Raw genomic sequence first — 22,680 nt, forward strand, 5'->3', positions numbered from 1 at the left:
TGAATATACATATTTAATTATTAAGGAGGCTACGTGCGTGGAGTTACCAAGCAACGTGTGCTGACGTGATTAATATTAATGAGCTACGCCTTTACCGTGGTAGGTTTCGCGGTGACCCTTTAGCTGACGAGACTGCAGCGACAACATGCTGTAGAACGCGGTATTACAACGTTTGAAACACTTTTGTGTGTGTTATGTTCTGTAACAACAGATTTGTGTGCACAAATACATAAAAGTAGTTTGACACAAAGACCTTCAATAGCTAAATCTTTCATTAGGACATAAAACACGACAGCGAGTTGTTATTTCCATCCTTTTTATTCAGTCCTTTCACTTCACGGTTGACATTTTAAAAGCATGTACGGTTGCCAGTGATACCAGAACTATGTTGAACAGATATGTCACAACTGCACACTTGTTGAAAACTAGTCAAAGAGCAGTCATCATTCACAGAATTACGTCTTTTATAGCAGGTGCAAAGTTAACTGATAACATTGCGCAATGTAAAGCGACCTCTCTTTCATGCTTCTGTGAAGGAAAAAGTATACAATGGAAACAAGCTGAAAAGATACTGAACAAAAACCCTTTGGAAGCTTTAAGACATGCTCAATGATGTCAAAATGGCAAATAAAGCCACACAAATGAGATAACGTTTAAAAATATTCACAACTTAATTTCCCAGTGGCGTAGTTGTTTTCCAAGAAAATTTCCTCACTGAGGTTGACTACAGAGGAATGATTTTATAAACTGCATTTTAACAGATGCAAGTGAACTGATGCTTGGATATCAAATAATATTCATATGAATATTGCCAAATGGGCTTAACAGCTGTTATGGTAAATTAAACATGCTAAATGCAAACAAATATTGTTTCAAATGGCTTGTACAGCTGAAAGATTTGTATAATTCCCAAGTCTACCATGGCTTAAATTTAAAGACAAACAAATGATTTTGGCGCCATTTTAAGTTCTTTTAGAGCTGCTATTGCCCAATACCTGCCGTATGTCTGCATTCATCTTCTAAAATGACAGATCAGTGTGCTTGGTTCTCAAAAACCGTGCAATCTCATTAGCATCATTAACCTGTTATAAATAAACATATTAATGCTGTTAATAATCATCTTACTGATTCATTCAATCTTTGTAAGCTCAAACCTTACAGGCAAACGTATAGACAGACATCACAAAAAAATGTAACATTTCCAAACTGAGAACAGCCAATGAGCAGGTTTTTCTTAACACCATCATCATGACAGAAACTGTTGACTAGGGCGCTCGCTTTTAGTGATGTCACACAAAGCTTAACAAATGAACAGAAAAAACACTGAACAACTCCGACATGCTACCTGAACTGCAAACGTGGCTTATGAACACAGCAGTAATAAACATTGGAGTGCAGGCTTCATTGAAAACAAAGGATAAAGATAAGATGGCATAACAAAGACAGCTTAACAATAAAAACAGTCTAAACTAAAAAGGCTAACACAAAGAAAAAGAAGCTTCCTATAAATTGTATATGGGAGGAAGCTGAAATAAAAAATATTGGCTCGTGAAATTTGGAAGACGACACAAACAAGCAAAAGGAACATAAAAACAGGTTCTAGTAAAAAGCCAAACAGTCTGCTGAGAGTACCTCATTGTTTCTGCCTTCTTCGGTTAACTGGTTGTACAGAATAACATCAGCACATACTTGTATCAAGATTTTCAAAGTTCATAATCATTATTCTCCAACAAGCGTCTTAAATACCCCAACCAAGAGTATTTTAGAATCGTAAGTGCCTCGCATATAATTCAGAAGGCATATGGTAATCTGCTGGTTTGAATGTTCTCTATCAGTGCTTGTTTTGAAAAACAATCTCTTTTGTAATAATTCATTACCCAAAAGAATTGCGTGTGCAACATAAACTTCCATTTTTCTCAAATCCAGTAGCGGCTTTGTAACGGACTTGTGCACACAATAATACAATCTTGATTAAAATTCTGAATCAATTTCAGCAAGCAGATTTAAAGCAACGGAGCACCGATCCTAATAAAAGACCCTTGTTTGATTTGACCAAACAAGACAACTCCACAATAAGAAATCCCAGGACTGCTTATTTTCTGAGCAACGAGAAGAAAATCAGACTCTTATGCTAATCCGAGTCACGGCTCATTGAAAAAAAAAAACTTGAAAATGAGGTAAAGTACAGCCACGCTTCAAGTTTAGCATAAGCCATTGCCAGCAGTAGAAAACCTGTGCAGAGTACAAATGCACAATATTATGGGTTGCCTTTAATAGTATCAGCCAACGACTGCTTAAAATTGGTCAGAATTGGTCCAATACCAACTAGGTTTTATAGTTCACTTCCCTCTTATATCGTTCAAGTGTGCCACATTTTATCACTGATAGGACTCTCTGATATATTTACAGCACACTGGGTTTGGTCAACAGTCAAAGCAAACAATGCTTTGTTTTAATATCTAAGAAATTACGAAATAAACTGCCTTACTCTCAGTGCTTCGACACTGACTTTGATCATTCTGGCACAAACAGATGGGAAAAACGAAAACCCCATTCCGACTAGGGAAAAGAAATAAAAGTAAGAATACATCAGCGCATCGGTATATAATGTTAAAACGAAATCTTCAATTTGAGATGCTAAGTAACAACGTAATAATAACAGAAAACCAAGTCCCAGTAAGTGTGACCCAAGTAAGCAGTTTTGATGTTTTCGTGAAATAACTGCACAGTTAATGGATCATGAAAATCCATCCAGATGAAAGTTTATCGTAAGACAACGAAATGCAGACATAGCAAGTAAACAGGTGTTTTCTTCCACTTTTAACACGTCAGGGATGTCGCAAGAGCAATTCCTCCCATAACTTCCCTTCAATTGGATTTCTCCTACAGTTCTAACACAGTAGAATAGCTGATTCGTCCCAACAGGCCTTCATTTCCAAATCTTTAAGGCAGGTTCAGATTCTGTGACCTGATCAAAGGTTCATTCAGAGTGCAGCGGGACGACAAACTTACAGCCGAAGGGGGAGTGGTATTTGATTCCAACTTCCTGAAACACCTGCCGGGGGATGCCAATGTCACAAAGGTAGACCCGGCCGGCCCCCTCCGACAGCGGCAGGGGGAGACCGAGCGAAAGCGACCACTTAGCTTCCACGGCATGTGCCTGTCCGCTCACTGGAGGGTCAATGCTCAGCACAGGTGCTCGGTTCTGGTTGGCCCAGTCGGCAGCGGTCTTGTACCACGGCTGGTCTCTCAAGAACCCGTTTTCATGAGAGTCGAGGCAGTTTATGACCAGGTCAACTGGTGTGTCGGGCAAGTCTGAGGTTGGGGAAAGAAAAAAAAAAGGTTGATAAGTGGATGGTCTGACCATGGTGTCTGATGTGGTTAGCAAAAAAGCCATTCATAAGGCGACATACACCTCCGCAAATGTTTAGAAGCGTTTCGTTATACCATGTGGATAGGGAGGGTGGGTGCAAAAAGTGCTCTTGCAATTCATAGGTGAACTTTATCACATCTAAACAGCATACAAGTGGGTGTCTGAGAGGAATGTATGAGAAAAACAGAAACCCACCGGAAGATCTTTTAAGCCCACAGTGGAGGGAAACTTTCATAAAAAATCCTACAAGTTAAACATAACGCAATAGTGCCTCACCTTTAACATTAGACACCAATTTGAACCCTGTCTTTCTAAAGAGGGCCAGCTCACTGGTAATGGCCTCCAACATCTTGACAAAGTTGGGCAGGAAAAGGATGACCTCTACTTCATGATTGGCCAAGTGGCGTCCGCAGCTGATGCCCTGAGCTCCCTGGACATGTGGTCCACACAGCAGGGCCACCGTGGGACGCTGGTGCACGTTCTTTGGGGTAAGTCTAAAATGAGAGATCCCACAAAATAACAATGATAACCAGACTCATTGAGGATTTTTTGATTATGCGTCGACTTGTAAAAGTCTAAAATCACACACTAACCTGTTTGGGCCTCCAAGTAACGTGAGGGCCATCTGACTAGTACACACACCGGTCATCTCAAGCCTGCGCTCCAGAGACAGGCCGTGGCTTTCTGCTGCTGCTAACAAACGCTTGTGTAATTCAAAAGAGATGCTGGGTACCACCAACCCTGAATCTGTCGAAATGGGAAACAGGCACGTTAGTTTACATGCTCACAATAAATGTGTCTATAGTGCCTATCTCAGATTCTCACCAGTGCTATACTCTTTTGTTCCGGGCTGAGGAACTGTGATCTGTCTGTAAACGACGGGCTTTGCTTCTATAATGTTCTCGTCGTGACGGTATCGCGATTGCGTCTGCTCCCCAGGCGTTCCTCGGGATCTCGCCCCATTGCCTCGTCGCTCTGAGGAGTCGATTTGCGAGAATACCGCCGCTTTGTCAAACAGCGCGAGGTTTCCCTCGAAGTCAAAGTCCTCGTCGGGAACGTCATCTTTGCAGTCTCCAAAACATTCATCGTCTTTATTCTTCATATGACCCCCATTCTTAAGACCCCCGTTCTTTTTGGGTGTGGCCTGATTTGGAGCTCTACTAGACGACCCTAGAAATATTTCATCTCAATTCATTTATAAAGCAAAATTAAAAACAATCACAGATCGGCAAATGTGCTGTAAAATGTTTTAAATGCAAATAAAACAACAACATACAAGAAACATCACATGTCATAACGTACGATGAAGCAAAAAGATACGTTTTTAACTTGTATCTAAAGAGTATAAAGTTTGTGCAGTTCTAATGTGGATAGGTAAACTGTTCCAGAGTTAAGGTGCAGCTAACGCAAAAGATCACCCCTTGATTTTGGAAGTAAGATCTAAGACTTCTACCCGGATGGTGTTCACATAGCAGATCAGAAAGATAAAGGGGGCAAGACCATTTAAAAACAAGCAAAAGCACTTGAAACTCAATTCTAGGGCGGACTGGAAGCCAATGTAAGGGCATTAAAACAGAAGCAATATGTTTGCGTTTACGAACACCAGTTAAAAGTCTTGCAAACGCCTTTTGGACAATTTGTAGTCTGGATATGAAGTTATTTATACCCAGATACAGTGAATTACAGTAGTCAGTAGAAAAGACATTAGCCAGCGCTCGTAATTGGTAAAAACTTGATTTTACAACTGAATTTAACAAAGGATTATTTCTCTTATAAAACAATTCAATTGCTACAAAAGGGGTGATATTTATTGGGTACAAGAAAAGACGTCAAAAATGCTGTCAATATATTTTAATAACTGTTTGATCAAATGGCGAATGTTAAAGGCAGTGTGTCCGATTTCTCTAAGCCGTTTTTGATGTTCAAATCACCAAAACAAACACACCCCTACACCAAATCTTTCGCTTTCGTCAGCGCTCGGCTAATGTCCGTCCTGTGCACCTTACTGCTGATTGGCTACAGGTTGTTTTGGTACTCGGCCCGACTCAGTTGTCTAGAGCATAATTGGGAAATCATAATATGTATTTGTAAAAAATAAATTGCTGTACAAAACTAAAACAAGAACTGAAAACAGTTAACTTACAGGAGTTGTGTCTTCGTCTAAAGCCTTTACTTTGGACAGTCATGTCCATGTTACGGTCACCATAACTTTTAGAGTAATGTGGAACTGGAGAGACCCCCTCTTCCTGTGGTTTAGTCTCAGTTTTATTAGGTACTGTGACGGGAGCAATGTTTACTGGGACGCCTCCACCCTTGTCCTTACGTCCACCATGCTGTGTCGATGTGGAGTTGGGATCGGGGCCATTCTGTTTCGGAATATCATTGAGGTTCTTGTGGAAGTCCAGGATTTTAAGATCTTTGATGTCCATAGCACTATGAACCAGAGAGGGAGATAATATAGTATTTCTTAATTATTGTATTTTGTAAATAAAAGTCCACTTATATTCTGAAAGTTATGCTGAATAATATGTACATAATGGAAAACAGATTTTTTTGCTATAAATAAGTTTAATTGATATTGGACCCACCGAACAACCATTAAGTACGGTTAAAATGTAAGCCAATCATAAGAGATAGGTAATTCTGTGAAAATGTCAACCTTACCATTAAAAAATACAGTTTTTACCAACGGTCTTCACTTTGGTAACACCACAGATATTAACATTGGTGGTTCAAATACCCATGTGAGATCTCTGATCGAATTTGTAAAGCATTCTTTTTATTTTTAGTGCATGATTTTTCATAGTCAGGTGAGTGCCATTTTCAGGATTGTCACATTCATAACGATACTTATTCCTACTAAATGGACACAAAAAAAATTAAAATATAATAACTATTTTATGTTCTATAAAGAGGCATCCCTTCTCCGTTTATTGGGTGTTATTGCTTCAGGACTGTGCATTTTATTTCACAAAAATCCTACAAATATTGGCGCCTCCCAAAAAACGTGTCCGTTTTTTTGTCACATCCATAATGCATGTTTATTTCCCTTTTTTTAAATAGAAAATTTGTTCATATACTGACTTTTTTCAAAAAGGGTTTAGTAAAATAAAACAGATGGTTCAATATATTTGTAACAAATTCATTCTCTGAGCATTTTTATGTCACGTCCATAACGCAAAATGTCACGTCCAAAACGTTGGAATTGCCCATATTTTTTATAGGTCCTTAAAAATGTAAAAAAGGTCCTTTAAAATGTTTCTTTAAAAAAAACTATATTACATATACTTTGATAAATAAACATTGAATAACATTTCCATTAAACTTCACAAATTTTTTTATTAAACATAATAAATCAAATGTGAGGATATGGCTCGTGTCATCTCAACTAAATGATGAAAAATAAATAACAGACACGCTGTTTATCTTTTGATCATACGGTGAAAACTTTCACGGCCTACATTACAAATAAAAGCTTGCAAAGTGTTTACCTGAAGGTGACCTCAGGCACAGTGCACTTCACTCCATTGTGAAAGGGATGTCTGAGAGAGATGGTTTGACTGGTCTGATCTACTGAAGATACTTGTCCTTGATACACTCCTAGTGTTGGTCCACAGTGGATTGAAACAAGACTACCAACCCAGTCCGATGCCATTTCGACCAGCTGCAACGAGAGAAAAGCGTACACGCTGTTTTCAGTCTTCACGTGAATTAAGAAACACCCTTTAACGAGCTACATTAAGGAAAACACATAAAAAAGTCGTATGTTGACTATTATCATATGAATAAATCAAGTTTCACACGCTACAGGCTAGCTTAGCCATCTAGGAAGACAAAACATAGCAATACCTTTTCTATCCGTGGCCGGTTTTGATAGACTAAGAAAGTGCGTTTCTTACCTGTTTTCAATTTTAAATCTAGTAGAAGATATGATTTAACAGTAAATTGTGATGAATTTTGATACACTCTAGTGAAGAGCTCGACTACGCGAACAGCTTCTTCTGTGAGATTCACTGAGCTAGTGTGGGTTTAAAAGTCGTGCCTACTGCCACCTACCTCACAACAGGTGCATTACATACGTTTGGAATGCACGTTGTTCATTACAGTTTAAATACTACTGATTTCAAAATAAAGTGATTTTAATGTTTAAATATTAATTCAATACACAGTAAGCATGAATTTACTGACTTGTTGGTGGCTTTTGGTATAAAGAAGTCTATTTAAGGGGTCATTTTAGTAATTTGGCTTTACAGTATTACATGTGAGCTGAGAAGGTCAAAGCTAGTTAGGCATGGGCCATCGAAAAACATAATATTACCTAGGCCTAAATTTCATTTTTTTTAATTTCATTGTAAAGTAGCTGAATTATTCATTCCAGTTTAAGGGAAATGGTTCAGATTAGGAGTTTACCTATGTTTACATTCAACACTTAAGCAGACATTCATTCTGATTGATATAAATTTAAATAAAATGCAATAGTGTGTTAAAATGCAATAGTATGTTATGAATAAATAAACAAGAATCATTATCCCTTGATTAACAAAATCACATAAATTACATTTCATAGCTGTAAAAGTGGAATATTCTTACATTTGGATGAAACGCAAAACATACGCCCCTCTTGGTCTTCCGAACCAATCAACGATTGGTCAAGCGTCATGTTCCCGCCTCTCTAATGACGTCGCTATCATATGACAACACCACAACAAAAATGTCTGCCTGTTCCTCAGTGTGTTAACAGAGCTGTCATTTCCCAATTTATTATCGTTAGAAAATAGTACGCATTTGTTTTTACAAAATCGTTTTTTAAGCAAACAGTTCTTATTCAAACAAACGATCATGGAGCCGACCGCATCTGGGATCTTCTGCAATAGGATGCTCAGCATGGTGAACTCTGAGGACGTGAACGCTATCATACAGGCTCAGAGACACATGTGGGTTTGTAAAATGTCAAATATGTTAACCTGCCTACATTGTGTAGGCTTTTGAATTGAACTAGATTCATAATTTCCAGGCTGGACCGGTTCGAAAAGACCAACGAGATGCTGATCAACTTCAACGGGCTGTCAAACGTTCGTTTACAACAGATGAATGAACATTTCCTAACGCACACCCGCACTTTAATCGAGATGAAGAAGGACTTGGACAGCATCTTTAGGCGAATAAGGTATTTTTTATTGTTTTTTTAATTTGAGACGTTAGTTCAAGAAGAAAGATTCAGATTGTTATGCAAGCAGCGTGATTTTAAAGTCATATTGTATGAATTAATTATAGGACAACACTTACACAAATGTCCTAGATAACCTACTCTCACTATTATGTAGACTTTAGTAAAAGATGTTACACTTCATAAGTAACATGGTTTTAAAATGTTTTTCTAGGACTTTAAAGGGCAAAATTTCTAAGCAATATCCAGAGGCCTTTAGGAGTAAGTTGTTATTCTTCTTTATGCTTTATTACGTTTTTATCTGTTTTCTTTTTTTGGGGGTTATACTTTACAATGATCATAGCAATTAGGAACACTATTTGATTTTTTGGCACATTGTTTCACAGACATCGATGAGTGTTCAAACATAGAGGATGATGACGATGAGTTTCACCCCATCCCTCCAAGCGTGGCCACGACCATCAACACCACTGCGACATCTGAACAGAGCACAGAGTCATGTGACACAAGCCCTGATGTATTATCTCCCACCATAAGCTGCTCTTCTGAAGACCCCTCTCAAGAGAACGATGGCACACCAGCATCCGATAGTCCTGAACAGGCTGTGTTGCGAGATGAGGGTCCAGATTCAGCCGAGATCTAGAATGATATTGCTTAAATTATGTGATCCTACAGCCGGTTGTGTGTGACGTTTACTATAAAGAGGATTGTTAACATTTTGGTGCAAGGCACCAATGTGGCCCTGTAGGTGGATGTTATTAAATTGTCTGTTGCGTTTTATATGGTTGAAGTAGTTTTTCACCCATAAATGAAGATTCTGTTATTTACTCACTCTGTTGTTTTTTATTTTTGTCACAAAAGATGAGTATATTCTAGGAATATAAATGAAAAAGTATCAAGTTGTTCCAAACCTGAATACATTTCTTTGTTCTGTTGAACACAAAGAAAGACATTTCAAAGAATGTTAGCAACTGAGAATGAATTAACTTACATAGATGAAAAAATGGAAATCGTAGTCAAAGGTGCCTCAGAACTGTTTGCTTTGCTACGTTTTTCAAAATATCTCAATTTTTGTTCAACAGAATGATAACAATGTCCCAGAACTGCTAATATTCTTCCAATATTATTCTTCGTTTTGAACAGAACAAATACATGTTTATAGGTTTGGAACAACTTAGAATTTTCATTTTTGGGTGAACTATCCATTCAAGACATTGTTTAATATCGTTTTTGATGAGTGAGCTATTTCTTTAAAATATTCCTGTGCTGAAAATGGGAAACTTTGCAAGATCAAAACTATTATCCACCATGATTGAGACGGTACTATTCGCAGAAATAAAATAAACATGTCATAAAATAAATGCATTGTCACAATATTTGGAGTGAATTTATAAATATATATTTTTTTGATCAACAGATTCACTGTATCTATTTAACTACAGTTTTTAACAGATTCACTGTATTTATTTAACTAAAATTTGTTAAACATGATTACTTGAAATAAAAAATGATACACGCTTTGTTTTTTCTACAAAGAAAGTACTACATTTCCCACAATGCAACGGACCGGAAGCGATCTACTACCAAGCGCTAGCGTCTCTGGAGTCATCTTCATATTTTTTTGTCCGTTATTTTATTCGTGTAAAACAAGATAGTTCATTTGTAACTTGCCGAAAGCAGAATGGGACATTTAAAATAGCATTACAAGGTAGGTAGAAAACAAAATAAAGTGCAAATGATAACCAATACAAATATACGGCTAGCTGTAACGTTAGCTAGCAGCCTGTGTAACCATAGACACAAGTAATCACGTTTGGGCAAATATAACACATTCTTCACATTATTTTAATTTGATTACCAGCAAAAGCAAAACGTAACTACATAAATAAAATCAATATGTTAACGTTTTGTTTTAGTATTGTAAGGTAATGACATAGGAAGTGGATATTACTCCTCACAGATGGTTATGATGACTAACGTGGCTTAAAGCGCCAGAACGATGTTGTACATTGACATGCATGAATGACTTGAATTGACAGCCTAAATGAATGAAGAATATAAAAGCGAACAGCTGTGACGATGAGGAGGCTGAACAGAAAGAAAGCTCTGAACTTTGTGAAGGAGTTGGATGCTTTTCCAAAGGTTCCTGAGAGTTATGTCGAGACAACAGCTAGTGGAGGAACTGGTGAGATGTGATCACATGAATATAACATTTAGATCTGCAGCTTAGCATCCATAGACAGTAAAACACAGGGCTGTTTGACATTCATGTCTCAAGTTTATACCCTGAACATGTTCAGAAATCCATGTATGTATATCGTGAGAGAGAGATTATAGGTGTATTGACAAAAAATAGAAGTCTGATTTGTCTTCACACAGTTAAGCAACTATAACAATAATTATAATGATTATAGATATGTAATACTATACAGAGTAATGTATTTTATCTTTGACCCCCAGCATTGCTTCAAATTTCTCAAAAAATATTAATCATTTCTTTCTGTGGTTGATCAGTTTCAGTTCTGGCTTTCACGGCAATGGCGCTCTTGGCCTTTTTTGAATTCTTTGTGTACCAGGACACATGGATGAAGTATGAATATGAAGTGGATAAAGATTTTACCAGGTAACTCTTTACTGTTTTCACAACTTGCTAAATAAAGATGTGTTATGGAAACATGACGCACTGATTTTTTTTATTCCTTTATTTTGCAGTAAACTAAGAATTAATATAGATATTACAGTCGCCATGAGGTGCCAATGTAAGTCAGTCTCAGCAAATATTTGTTATGTTATTTATAGTAAATGCTTTGATTCTACTTTTAACCTTACTATGTCTTCACTTTAGTTGTTGGGGCAGATGTGCTGGATCTTGCTGAGACAATGGTAGCATCTGATGGCTTGCAGTACGAACCGGTGAGTATTTTGCTGTTAAGCACAATGTTAGCTGTTTGGAAGTTAGGTTTTATGGTGATTCAATAACAGGTTTTATGATTCTTTCATAGGTTGTTTTTGACCTATCCCCCCAGCAGAGGCTCTGGCAAAGGTATGTTTCATTTCTTTATACTGGCTATGTTTCCAAGCCTGTAAAAAGTTAATGTTAGTGGTTTTATGGTCTTAAGTATAAACAGAGCTGTATTTTCATACATAAAGAAGAATATGCCGTTGAGTATGTTGCTTTTTCTTTTGCACCAGAACGCTTTTGCTTATTCAGAATCGTCTGCGTGAGGAACATTCACTTCAAGATGTTATTTTTAAAAATGTCATGAAAGGTTCACCAACTGCTCTTCCACCCAGGTCAGTATTTCATCTGATCTATAATCCGATTTGCATGTCATAAAATGCAAAGATACAAAACTAGATATGGATTTGGAAATGAATTCTTGTATTTGTCATTGTGTAGGGAAGATGACCCCACTCAGGCTTTAAACGCCTGCCGAATACATGGACATCTTTATGTCAATAAAGTAGCAGGAAATTTCCACATCACTGTTGGCAAGTATGTCTCATTTCACACCTCTAAAATGCGATTTTTAGATAATTTATAGTCAACACCATTACTACTAGTCTACTCAAGACTGTATATATTCTGTTCTCTCAAAATGCTTCATTTATTGGTTCTAGGGCTATTCCACATCCACGAGGTCATGCTCACCTCGCTGCCCTGGTTAGTCATGAAAGTAAGCTTTTTTAAAGATCTTTTTAATTCATTGCTAACACGGTTTTGTTGTTCTCCCATTGGTGTTACATTACCAGCTGTTTTTTGTTTTGTGCCGATGTCAGTATTTGGAGTATCCGATAATTGCCGGCTCACAAACACATAGCTGTAGAATAGAGGAAGTGGTGCTTATGGTTTTATCTGTATGCCAGATTTGATGCAAAACGTTGTGTGTGCTGCTCAATCGACACCAGAAGGAAACATCTGTTGCTCTATTAAAAGAAAATTATGCCATGAATTCAATGTCTGAAGTCAATTTGCAAATTAACATTTTATGTTTCAGCATATAACTTCTCCCATCGGATAGACCATCTGTCATTTGGAGAAGTAATTCCAGGCATTCTGAATCCATTGGATGGCACAGAGAAAGTGTCCTCAGATCGTAAGTGGAGAGTGAATTCGAATTTTTATTTACATTGCCAGCAAAATGATCATAAATGTTTAATACACTGTGCGTAATAATGTTTAATTACTGATCAGTCTGTTTTTATTCAAAAATATAATTTCCATCTGTTTGTTTTTAGATAATCAGATGTTTCAGTACTTTATTACAATTGTGCCCACAAAACTGCAGACGTACAGATTGTCAGCAGACACACACCAGTATTCAGTCACTGAGCGTGTAAGTGAAACTTGCGTAGGAATTTTAAATAAAATTTGTTTACATTACATTTACTCTCCTTAAAATTCTCTAATTGTTAAAAAAAGATCTTGTTCGTAAAGTACACCTACTTTTCAAGGTTAAATCCTACCAATGTCGCCAACCTCGTCTGTTTCCTTTAGGAGCGAGTGATAAACCACGCAGCAGGAAGTCATGGGGTGTCTGGGATCTTTATGAAGTATGACATCAGCTCTCTGATGGTGAAGGTGACTGAACAGCACATGCCGCTTTGGCAGTTTCTCGTGCGACTTTGTGGCATCGTAGGAGGCATTTTCTCAACAACAGGTTTGGGGATACGGGGTTGACTTGATATAGCCGTTATGATATAAAACATAGCTGTGTTTTTTAAATGCAAGGAGCACCATTAAATGTTAGATGTAATATGTTTCTGCAGGCATGCTGCATAGTCTAGTTGGCTCCTGCATAGATGTGGTCTGCTGCCGTTTTAAACTGGGGGTTTACAAACCAAAGAGTGTAAGTTTGGTCAAGTTTTTTATTGTTTTGCAATGTACAGTTCTTTGCTGGAACCTGACGCCTTTTTTTTTCTTATAGAGGACAATCCTGGATGGGCATGTGAATAGTCTAACGCCACTTCTTACTGAGAACGGGGAACACTAGCAGGACAGTCCTTCCCATCACGTTAACAAACCATTTCATTGGCTCTTCAATCCAAACCGGTGTACATTTTAGGACTCTTATGTATACACGTGCCATCTAGGTACTTTGTTACCCAGTTCGTTGTCAATTGTGGTACTGTAAAGAGCTGTCTGTATCAAAACAACTTCCAGAACAGGATTATAAAATTTATTGTTTGTACCATTTGAAAAAAGTCTTTGGGTCTTAAATTATATAGTAGAATATTTACCAGACAGTTGTATGGAAACAAGTTTTTGAGTTCAGAAAATCTAGTTATTTTATTCTAAGCATCTCAAATCCTTTTGATGAAGATGAAGCAAATATTTCCATGTTATCAAGGGGGATGTTTCTAAATGCACTGATGTCAAACAGACTTTTCCTAAGTGTATAGAAACCTCCTTAAAAACAGGTCTGATCCAAATCTAACTACAAATAGGTTGTATATGGATGCAGAAACAGGAACATTTAACAAGGCACAAGCAGCTATCACAGTACTAATATTTGGTAGGGAAGTAAGCTCAGTGACTGAAGCCGAGCCAAGATACCCACCTCAGGAAGGACAGTCACTATTCTAGCATATGTGTTGCATGTGTATGTGAAGCAATTGCTCTCAATATTATTGATCGTTGATCGCTAAAAGAATGATCGTTGAGGGTTCAGTGGGATAGAATTCCAATTTGTTTTTAAGACTGATTTGTTCATTTTACTAACTAGGGGAATCAGTTAAAGAAATTAAAGCACATTTAAATCTTAAAAAGTCTGACCTTTTATAAATATTTGCCTACACATACAGTTATACAATGTATATGCATGTGCAGCTTTATGCTAAATCCAGTTCAAGTTTAATAAGCGAAAAACCTTTATGTAAATTTATCAGGTTTGATTTTATGATTTTGAAATTGGCTTTTAATCTATCCGTTGCTAACAAGACAATTTGCCAAGACCCTTTCAAGTGTGTATTAAGATAAGAAATATATTTTCAGATCGTTCTCATGAAGGATCATCACTTGTGTCATTGGATTTAATTTAATTTATGAATCATACGATCCTTCCTCGATACCGTTCTATGATTGGCGTACATTTAACTGGTATTCAGTCATGTCCAAATAAAACCTTTTGACTTTCGTATGCACCTTTTTTATTTTGCCATAGTGTCTCTGTCAATTCTAACCACATGAGCACTAAAATAACAGAGGACACACTTTTCTTATATTCAAATGATCTTCCTATTATAGTGCAAGCTTACATTGTATCCAAAGTCTTCTGAATCTTTAGGTAACAGCTACAGTTGTACTGTACATGGATAATGTCAAGTTTGTCAATGACAAATGCTTTCTTAACCAAAGGTAATATTAAAGAAGTGTGCAAACAGAATACAAATCATGCACTGAGGTCAGACTTTAAGTGCCCAAAAAAAGCACAATTACCGAACACTATGACAAAACACTGTTGTTGTGCTATAAGGAGACAATGCATTCACATAACAGTCACGATTAACCTTGACAATCCAGACAAAATGATGTCACACTTAAAAAACTCCTCTTGCTTTAGTTGGATCACCTTTGTTCAAGCATCAAGCTTGATAACAATAAAAGAAAATACTAATGCCTGCCATAACAGTGTTCAAGTTCAATGTAAAATACTTTAAATTAACTGTGAGATGAATCAGTTGAAAAATATCTCTCGGACCAGCTCGAGAGCGTCATCATCACTAGCGTCATGTTTCTGTAAAGGCTCTTCAAGCTTCTCATAGGCTCCTGAACCATCAATATGAGGTTTTAAATGGGTGTCCGACGTACTGATACCTTCGTTCATGCAGTTTGCATATGGGACGGTCTCCTGCTCTGTAACGTCACAGTCTGTGTCTGATACCTCTGAGTCTGATGTCTCTGGAATCACCATTTCCACATGATCAGAGATGCTCTTTTGGTCTCTATTACACGCCTAGAAATCATAAGCACATAAGAAATATGCATCAGAAGAGCCAAATTTGGGCATTTATAGGAAGTAGACGTGAAGAACGTACCTTGCTGTTCTTTAAAACACACAGGGCTGTTTCCACGAGCTCCCTCTCGTTCATCCAGTACTCGATGACACTATAATATCGAGCATTATAGCAAACGTACATAAACATGCGCATTATATATCAATGATTGTTTATAAAAGTGTTAATACCGTCTGGGGCGATTCTTTGCGGTCCTTTGCGTTTTCTTCCTTACTGCAGCGGTGACTTGATCGTCGGATTTGACCATCCAAATAGGAAGATTTCGATGCCTCTCAGACATTATGTATAAGTATGTACAAATGTACGTCGTGAAATAGTTTCTTTAAATTAAAAATAATGTAAATCTCTTCGTTGGCTGCTGTTTAGATAATGAATGTTTTACAACGCGCCCTCTGTTGGTCTGGAGCGGAACATCGACGAGTGTCAGAATCGTTAATGTTCACAGATTTAACAGAAATAATCACTTTATTGTACTTTGTTGATAATAAAAATGGGTTTCAGGACACTAAAAGGACATTGTAAATAAGTATTATAGTGGTTCAATAAAACAACCACTAGACTACAAAAAATCTTAATAAACTACACATTTGAATAAAATATATTTGTATTTATTATATATTTATTATTTAATAGCAGAAATATTTAGCAAAAATATTTTAGTATTTTTTTCTTAAATCTCCAGCATTTGACTGGCTGAGAGAACCAGTTTAAACCAGTTTCGTCCTGTTGACACCAACAATTATATATATAATTATATAATTTTTGATATAACATTGTTTTCAATTACTTTCCATTCCTTCACCAATGTAACAGTTCGATTTGCAAAAACGAGTAAAATGAAAATTACGAAATGCACTTTAAACCTTGTCAAGAGTTTATTTAACAGTATATCAGAATATCATACAGGTAAACAAGATTTTAGCAAAATTTATTATATCCATACTGTTGCATTTCATAAAAATATTTGATCACTTATTCTTTGAAACTATCAATAATACATTAAACCATATTTATAGGCGTACAGCTGTACAAGGTAAATACACATCTAACACTAGACAGTAATATTGATCTGAATGGGCCCGTGTATGTGCCATCTTTCACAGACTCAATATTTTCCCCAATAATATAAAATGTTTTTTGTTTTTGTTCTTTTTGTTTTACACAGCAGGCAGGATACAGCTTCAAACAGTAAAAGCTATGAGCTGTGCAATAAATGCATCCACACTTTTCCTTCACTGCTTCTGTCTGTGTCTTCATGTAAACAGCAGTTTCGTTTAGCTCACTGCACCCAATGACGGGAATCTACAGGGATCTACAAATATAATGTGCTGGGTAAAAAAACATCAGGGAGATATGAACAGTATTTTATTGTGGCACACATCACTGCCTAAAACATTTTCCTAATCAGTATTTCCCCTGTTTATCAGTAAACAAAACGATCTTAAATCCTATTTGAAATTCATAAATGTATCTTTTCTCAAGGATATTTAAATATTTGTACTGAATAACAAGACAAAATACTAATCAAGAAAACACTTTTTTTAGAGTTAAGAAGGAATGTGATCAGCTTAAATTGATATGCAACATTTTTCAGTGCAGATACTGTATCCGAATATTCGGCGGTTCACCAAACTGCCTGAAAATCTCAACGAAATTACATTCCACACACCCCAAAGCGCTTCCATTGGCACAGTTTTCAGCCTGTGATTAAAATGACAGGTGGAGAGCAGCATTAAATAACTTCACTAGTAAATTAACACAAAGAGGCAAGAACACTGCATGGCATAAAACCCTCTTCTCAATACCCACGATGAGATTTCACCATTATTGTTTCTGTTGAACCCGAACAATTTGAAATTCTTCAGCACAGCAATACATCCATCTCATGAAAAGTCAGAATGACGGAGGTATGAATATCACATTTCCTTTTAATACCCAGCATAGACAACATCTTGATGTCTTCTTTCATATTCTGTTATGATTATGTCTTCAGGTGTGATATTGATCACCTTTCTGCCTTTATCAAAACATTAGGCTGGCAATGTCTACTTAAAACAAAAGTGAAAACCCAAAGTTCAGCTCTTAAGATGTATTTAATGTAGGATGCATATTATATACTGCTCTTTAGTCCTGCCGGTAAGGCACTCTGCCACATACAACTGGATCCCACTTATTCGTGCTAGAGAGACCCAGAATTTGAGATAATTTCTCAATCTCTCAATTCTCAGCTTAACCTGTGTCCTAACCAGACATGAAGCAACAAAGCATCAGAAAAAACATAATTTACTGGTAAGGTGCTACGCCAAGATCTTGAGTTCCATTGTTAGGGAATGCACGGACCCATACACTGTATAGACTAAATCCATAAATCATCTCCCAAATGTAAATGTAATGGGGTTTTTACACTGACAGTGAAGGAACAAACTAAATGTAGTAGTTCATTTACAATAGGTATGACGGAGTGTTTTGAGATGACAAAAAGGAGCCGAGTAAACAACTTCCCACAACTTGCAAGTCTCTTTTGACATTAGCAACCTATGACGACTCAAGGAAGATAAATTAAAATGTAGGATGGGACTTCATTTTATAATGTGGATCAATTAGATTAGGAAAAATTACTTGCAGTAAAGTAGTAACCAGAAGTGACATCCGAATTTGGAAAATTTATGTCTTAACTCTTTATTAGTTTATTTAATTATGAATTACAAATGTTCTGTGTTGAAGAGTTGTGCTTTGAGTGTAAACCCAAGCTCAGGTTTGAGAAAACTTAACGATTATACACAACAGAACACATGCACAAAGCTTTGAATCAAGGCCCTGGAGAATAAAAAGAAAATATTAATATAAATGAATATAAAATGTATAAAATTGTAGTCAGTGTATGCATTCGTTTCTGTGAGCTTTTTGTTTTTCTATGGATTTTTTGTATATTAGAATAAAATATTATTATATATTTACAAAGCGGTTGTTTGCATTTTTTGCTAAATCATTATACTTAAGAACAAAATGAAGAAAAAACTACTTTGTTAAACACTTCATATTTTAGTCAAACATGAAGCATTAATAGCAAATATTCTCTATATTGTTGCTTTCCTACCAAAGTCTCCGATGTCCAAATTCACTGTTTTTCAGGAAATGGAAAATACACTGCACTGTGTTTTCAAGGTTGACAAGAACTTTTTAATTTATTGGGTAGATATTTGCAAAACCCAGTGACAAACATAAAGGGCGACTAATAAAAATGATTTATGGCAAAATATAAAAATCACAAAATATGGAGATACGAGGTTTCAGAAGGAGGGCATTGATTTATAAGGCCTTCAATCATCACTTTTGGCCACTGTCAACATTTCGAGTTGCTACATTTTATGATTATTCTTGTTTCATCGAGATAACACAGAGCAACAAATTGGTCACAAAATATCAAGAATGTATATTACGAAAATAAATGGATTTAAAACTGCAACAGTGACATCTCATTAATCCAAAACTCTGCTTCACATAACTGCATATAAACCATTTTGTTTCTTCCGTTCGCCTGTGATTACATACCGTCACGCATCATTTTCGCTCCCAGCGAAACAAACAAACTGCTTGTTGCTGAAATCTGGTTAGGACACAGTGACTGCATTACTCCTGGTCTCATACCAAACAGTCCTTAAAATTGTGATCCCAGCTCACTTAATTCGCTTCTGTGAACTACGAAACCATCAGAGAAATGGGAATGGTACCCGACTCCATCGGCGGCACAGTACAGTGAAAATGAGGCTGGAACGAAGTACTGAGGCCTTGAAAGCGCATTTAAGCTTCGTGAGAAAGACAGTATAGCAGTCCTTGCCTGGTTCAGTTTGTGATATGTAGCCGGCTGTTCAGCTGGGAACAACAGACCTTATTCGTACCAATATAACATATCTTCACGGGTTCATTATTGGCATCTAAAGGGATCAATCCATGCGTTATTTTTGGCGATTGATATGCATTTACTTCCTTGTGTATTTCCCATAATTCAGCCCGAATGGGTTGGCGTCATACTTTACCTTTTATCTCCATTATCGGTCTGTTCGTGTCCTGTGTGTTTATTGTCAGCGTTTCACAACGTCTATTGTAAATGTTGTTCCCACCAGACAGATAACAAAACTTAATACTCATGTGGTGTTCAAGTCATGTATACTTGGTTTCCTCGGAAATCTCTTTTCATGCTACACATATATTTTGCAATTTTCGACCCCCGGCACCACTGGGGGGCGATGGTGTGAACGACTTGAAATTATACAAAAAATAAACAACCTCCACATGATAACAAATAGAGAACTTGGGTCCGCTGGACAGAAGAAAAAAGGCTTTCAGAGTTCGGCCTGTTTCTCCATCAAAAGCATTTTCTCTGGACCCAAAATGACGGTTGGCCGTTCATCTGGACCGGTTATCGGATCATCCAGAAATAACGTGGATCAATAAAGCAAGTGGGATGCGACAACACGCCGAAGTTGATATAACAACATCTGTTCGTGAATATTTCCACTTCTACGAAATCTTGATCCGTCTCGATCCATTTTTGTTAGGCTGTTCAGACAGCTAGGTGGACCTGCCACCCTCTGTTCTTTGGGCGAACGCCCACCAAAATCGACCACCGAGGGGCAGCGTGATTGGTCCAGACTGTCACACAATGCCATGAGGCCTGTCCAGGGTTCGAGGCTGGATGATGGGCGACGGCGAAGGGCGAGTGTCACGCTAGTGGGGTGAGACTACTTCCGACAAGGCAGGGGCGGCTGGAGAGAGAGAACTCCAGGAGGTGGCACAGTCTGCCGAGAAACAAAAACCCTGTAAAGCACCTGTGGACATCTGACTTAAAGGGACAGTACACACAAAATAAGAAATTCTGTCATTGTTTCCTCGCTCGTGTGTCATTTTTATAAACTTGTCTAACTATCTTTCTTCTGCAGAACACGAAAGAAGATATTTTGAAGAACGTTGGTGACCAAACAGCATTGGCCTGACATCCATTGTATTGACACAAAACCATTTCTCAAAATATCTTTTTTGGTGTGTTCCACAGATGAAAGAGTCATATACAGGTTTTGAGCACAATGAGGGTGAAGAAATAAAAACATCTTTTATTTTTTTGTGAAATATCCCTTTAAAAGCATGAACACATGAATGGATATATGAAGAGTACATTTCCAAAAAACTCTGTTTTTAAAATGTATCATGTTTTATTGTGTTAGTAAGCTGTATATTTTTGTTATTATGGCTGAAATCAGAACAAACCAACTGCAGTTTGATTGATATTAATTGGAATGCACAAATAAAAAAGCATGATTTCTCTTTTTGGAAATAAACTCTTCTTATGTAAGAAACTAAGATTCAAAGCACACACACATGCATATATATATATATATATGACAAAAACCAATGCACACACATACTTAAAAGAGAAGGTACAGCCAGCTGCGTGAAAAAGCGAAATACTCAGATTCACGAAGTGTATATATACACGCATGCAAACTAAAACAAAAGCACAGAGTGCATAGATCTGAATCAGAAAGACATGCAGCTTTCCACGAACCGTGTCTTTAGTGTGTCCCATTATGAAGAAATAGGGTGAGGCTAGAGTGTCACTTTTCATGCACATGGAAAGGTTGGTAGGTACCATTCCTACAGAACAGGAAGTACAAATCTGAACTACAGCATTATAGTCACAGAAGAGTTAGCAAATAGAATAGAGGAGTTAAAGGGAACTGTGGTTACTAGTCCATTTATGACTAAAGGGTTAATTCCTAAAGTGAGTCATCAAATGCTTTCAGCTTTCAACAAAAAATCACATTGTCAGGTGTGCTGTAAAACACTTGGGCATTCTGATTGATTGTTCCCCGACTGTAAACTAAAAAAATGAAGTTAGACTTCGCTTATTAAAATAATAAAGCAGATTATTAATTCAGGAATCAAGTGTACAGTGGAGGAAGTCTGAGCAAAACATATAATGCACAGAAGAAAGAAATCGTTTGGGGTCTTCAGGCTGAATGTGATACCCACCATATTCGGGCACCTGTCCCGTGCCCCGTTTCAACAGCAGTCGCACGCGTCGACCACCGGCTTTGATGAGTTCGATGGCACGGGTGTGACTCATGTCTCTCGTACTCTCACCGTTGATTTCGATAATCTGATCTCCCACCTACAAACGTACAGAATTATGACAGAATACATTTAATATTTTATTGCCTGAGAAATCAGTTCCCTGTTATATGCAATTGTCGGTTTATTGGACAATATACAATTGAGACGTGTCACAATATACCGGTATCAACTGTGAAATTAAAACTCACAATTATTAATATTGTGTTCATTACATATATAAAATGGGGATAGTATTGCAATCAATTATTGCCAATTAAATATCCTAATGAATTCCTAATACAAATATTTTACAGAATGTCGCAACCGACCAATCAGAACTAAGTATTCCAGAAAGTTGTGTAATACAAAAACTCAAATATACACGTACAGAAAAACACGCGTAATGACATTCGTAAATGCAGGAAACATTTTAAATAAAATTAAACAGTTTGGCCGTCAGACTTATCCGTATCAAAATAAAACAAACAAAGCTAACCATACAAAACAACAAATGTTTGTGATTTTTCTCACTCTCATTCTTCCGTTGCGGATTGCGGGTCCGTCTTCGGCCAGTCTCAGTACAAACAGGTCCATTTTGTATTCCCGTCCACCACGGATACTAAAGCCAAATCCCTTTACACTTTTCTCCAGTTCCACAGTGAAATAGTCATAGTCCTGTAATAAAAACCTCACCTTTAACCCTTAACCCCTAACCTAATGCCCTTAATTATCTACTCTTAATGCTTAGTGTCAATCTCAATGCTTTATGTGACATAATAAGGTCACTAGGTTTTGTGAGGGTACCTGTGGTCTGTAGTCAGTGATGGAGTGTTGTCTGTAGTCTATAAGAGCGGGTGGATGTCTGTACTCCATGGTCGGTGGCTGTCTGTAGTCGGCTACAGGAGGGTGTCTGTAGTCCACCGGCGGCTGTCTGTAATCTGTGTATGCGGCTTGGCAGATGTCGGGTTTGACATCCTGTCTGGCTTTCACCTCCGACCTGTAGCCACCAACA

General features: G+C 37.2%; 5 protein-coding genes across 13 annotated transcripts in view; 2 read left to right on the top strand and 3 right to left on the bottom strand.

Moving 5' to 3' along the window:
- Positions 1 to 299: 299 nt before the first annotated feature.
- Positions 300 to 7,387, bottom strand: edc3 (enhancer of mRNA decapping 3 homolog (S. cerevisiae)). The gene is made up of 7 exons (XM_056740486.1): positions 7,273 to 7,387; positions 6,865 to 7,037; positions 5,517 to 5,806; positions 4,199 to 4,543; positions 3,967 to 4,120; positions 3,650 to 3,867; positions 300 to 3,315 (listed from the first exon to the last, which is right to left on the bottom strand). Exons 2-7 carry the CDS (start codon positions 7,026 to 7,028, stop codon positions 2,981 to 2,983), a joined length of 1,506 nt encoding a protein of 501 aa, XP_056596464.1. The 5' UTR covers positions 7,029 to 7,037; positions 7,273 to 7,387; the 3' UTR covers positions 300 to 2,980.
- Positions 7,388 to 8,045: 658 nt separating this feature from the next.
- On the top strand, positions 8,046 to 9,901 carry kxd1 (KxDL motif containing 1). Its single transcript, XM_056740154.1, has 4 exons — positions 8,046 to 8,307; positions 8,388 to 8,540; positions 8,755 to 8,801; positions 8,927 to 9,901. Exons 1-4 carry the CDS (start codon positions 8,213 to 8,215, stop codon positions 9,181 to 9,183), a joined length of 552 nt encoding a protein of 183 aa, XP_056596132.1. The 5' UTR covers positions 8,046 to 8,212; the 3' UTR covers positions 9,184 to 9,901.
- A 211-nt stretch (positions 9,902 to 10,112) lies between these two features.
- On the top strand, positions 10,113 to 14,680 carry ergic2 (ERGIC and golgi 2). Its single transcript, XM_056740642.1, has 14 exons — positions 10,113 to 10,248; positions 10,580 to 10,725; positions 11,055 to 11,163; positions 11,253 to 11,299; positions 11,386 to 11,453; positions 11,543 to 11,583; positions 11,733 to 11,834; positions 11,941 to 12,036; positions 12,162 to 12,217; positions 12,539 to 12,637; positions 12,780 to 12,877; positions 13,039 to 13,201; positions 13,311 to 13,390; positions 13,469 to 14,680. The coding sequence occupies exons 2-14, from the start codon at positions 10,620 to 10,622 to the stop codon at positions 13,532 to 13,534; spliced, it is 1,131 nt and encodes a 376-aa protein (XP_056596620.1). The 5' UTR covers positions 10,113 to 10,248; positions 10,580 to 10,619; the 3' UTR covers positions 13,535 to 14,680.
- si:ch211-127m7.2 (uncharacterized) lies at positions 14,674 to 15,931 on the bottom strand. The gene is made up of 3 exons (XM_056740643.1): positions 15,728 to 15,931; positions 15,579 to 15,648; positions 14,674 to 15,496 (listed from the first exon to the last, which is right to left on the bottom strand). The coding sequence occupies exons 1-3, from the start codon at positions 15,835 to 15,837 to the stop codon at positions 15,218 to 15,220; spliced, it is 459 nt and encodes a 152-aa protein (XP_056596621.1). The 5' UTR covers positions 15,838 to 15,931; the 3' UTR covers positions 14,674 to 15,217.
- A 498-nt stretch (positions 15,932 to 16,429) lies between these two features.
- magi2b (membrane associated guanylate kinase, WW and PDZ domain containing 2b) overlaps positions 16,430 to 22,680 on the bottom strand; it is a 65,181-nt gene continuing 58,930 nt past the window's right edge. For 7 of the 9 annotated variants that reach the window (XM_056739840.1, XM_056739843.1, XM_056739841.1 and 4 more), the window contains 5 exons: positions 22,473 to 22,665; positions 22,200 to 22,343; positions 21,588 to 21,726; positions 21,121 to 21,209; positions 16,430 to 20,356 (listed from right to left, as the gene is read on the bottom strand). In XM_056739840.1, the coding sequence (XP_056595818.1) occupies positions 20,300 to 20,356; positions 21,121 to 21,209; positions 21,588 to 21,726; positions 22,200 to 22,343; positions 22,473 to 22,665 (622 nt within the window). In that variant the 3' untranslated portion in view covers positions 16,430 to 20,299. The remainder of the gene's footprint in view (positions 20,357 to 21,120; positions 21,210 to 21,587; positions 21,727 to 22,199; positions 22,344 to 22,472; positions 22,666 to 22,680) is intronic. The other 2 variants (XM_056739849.1, XM_056739842.1) reach the window with 1 other exon arrangement.

Source organism: Triplophysa dalaica, chromosome 24, assembly GCF_015846415.1.
Source record: "Triplophysa dalaica isolate WHDGS20190420 chromosome 24, ASM1584641v1, whole genome shotgun sequence".
Classification (NCBI taxonomy): Eukaryota; Metazoa; Chordata; class Actinopteri; order Cypriniformes; family Nemacheilidae; genus Triplophysa; species Triplophysa dalaica.

Bases quoted from the DNA above. Each gene is read 5' to 3' on its own strand.
- kxd1 (XM_056740154.1), top strand. From the start codon at position 8,213: ATGGAGCCGACCGCATCTGGGATCTTCTGCAATAGGATGCTCAGCATG. The intron at 8,308-8,387 runs GTGGGTTTGTAA...CATAATTTCCAG, and splicing joins ATACAGGCTCAGAGACACAT to GCTGGACCGGTTCGAAAAGA. The intron at 8,541-8,754 runs GTATTTTTTATT...ATGTTTTTCTAG, and splicing joins AGCATCTTTAGGCGAATAAG to GACTTTAAAGGGCAAAATTT.
- si:ch211-127m7.2 (XM_056740643.1), bottom strand. From the start codon at position 15,837: ATGTCTGAGAGGCATCGAAATCTTCCTATTTGGATGGTCAAATCCGAC. The intron at 15,649-15,727 runs GTATTAACACTT...TCGATATTATAG, and splicing joins GCAAAGAATCGCCCCAGACG to TGTCATCGAGTACTGGATGA. The intron at 15,497-15,578 runs GTACGTTCTTCA...TATGATTTCTAG, and splicing joins GTGTTTTAAAGAACAGCAAG to GCGTGTAATAGAGACCAAAA.
- edc3 (XM_056740486.1), bottom strand. From the start codon at position 7,028: ATGGCATCGGACTGGGTTGGTAGTCTTGTTTCAATCCACTGTGGACCA. The intron at 4,121-4,198 runs GTGAGAATCTGA...CCATTTCGACAG, and splicing joins AACAAAAGAGTATAGCACTG to ATTCAGGGTTGGTGGTACCC. The intron at 3,316-3,649 runs GTGAGGCACTAT...CCCCAACCTCAG, and splicing joins ATTGGTGTCTAATGTTAAAG to ACTTGCCCGACACACCAGTT.
- ergic2 (XM_056740642.1), top strand. From the start codon at position 10,620: ATGAGGAGGCTGAACAGAAAGAAAGCTCTGAACTTTGTGAAGGAGTTG. The intron at 10,726-11,054 runs GTGAGATGTGAT...GTGGTTGATCAG, and splicing joins AACAGCTAGTGGAGGAACTG to TTTCAGTTCTGGCTTTCACG. The intron at 12,638-12,779 runs GTAAGTGGAGAG...GTTTGTTTTTAG, and splicing joins AGAGAAAGTGTCCTCAGATC to ATAATCAGATGTTTCAGTAC.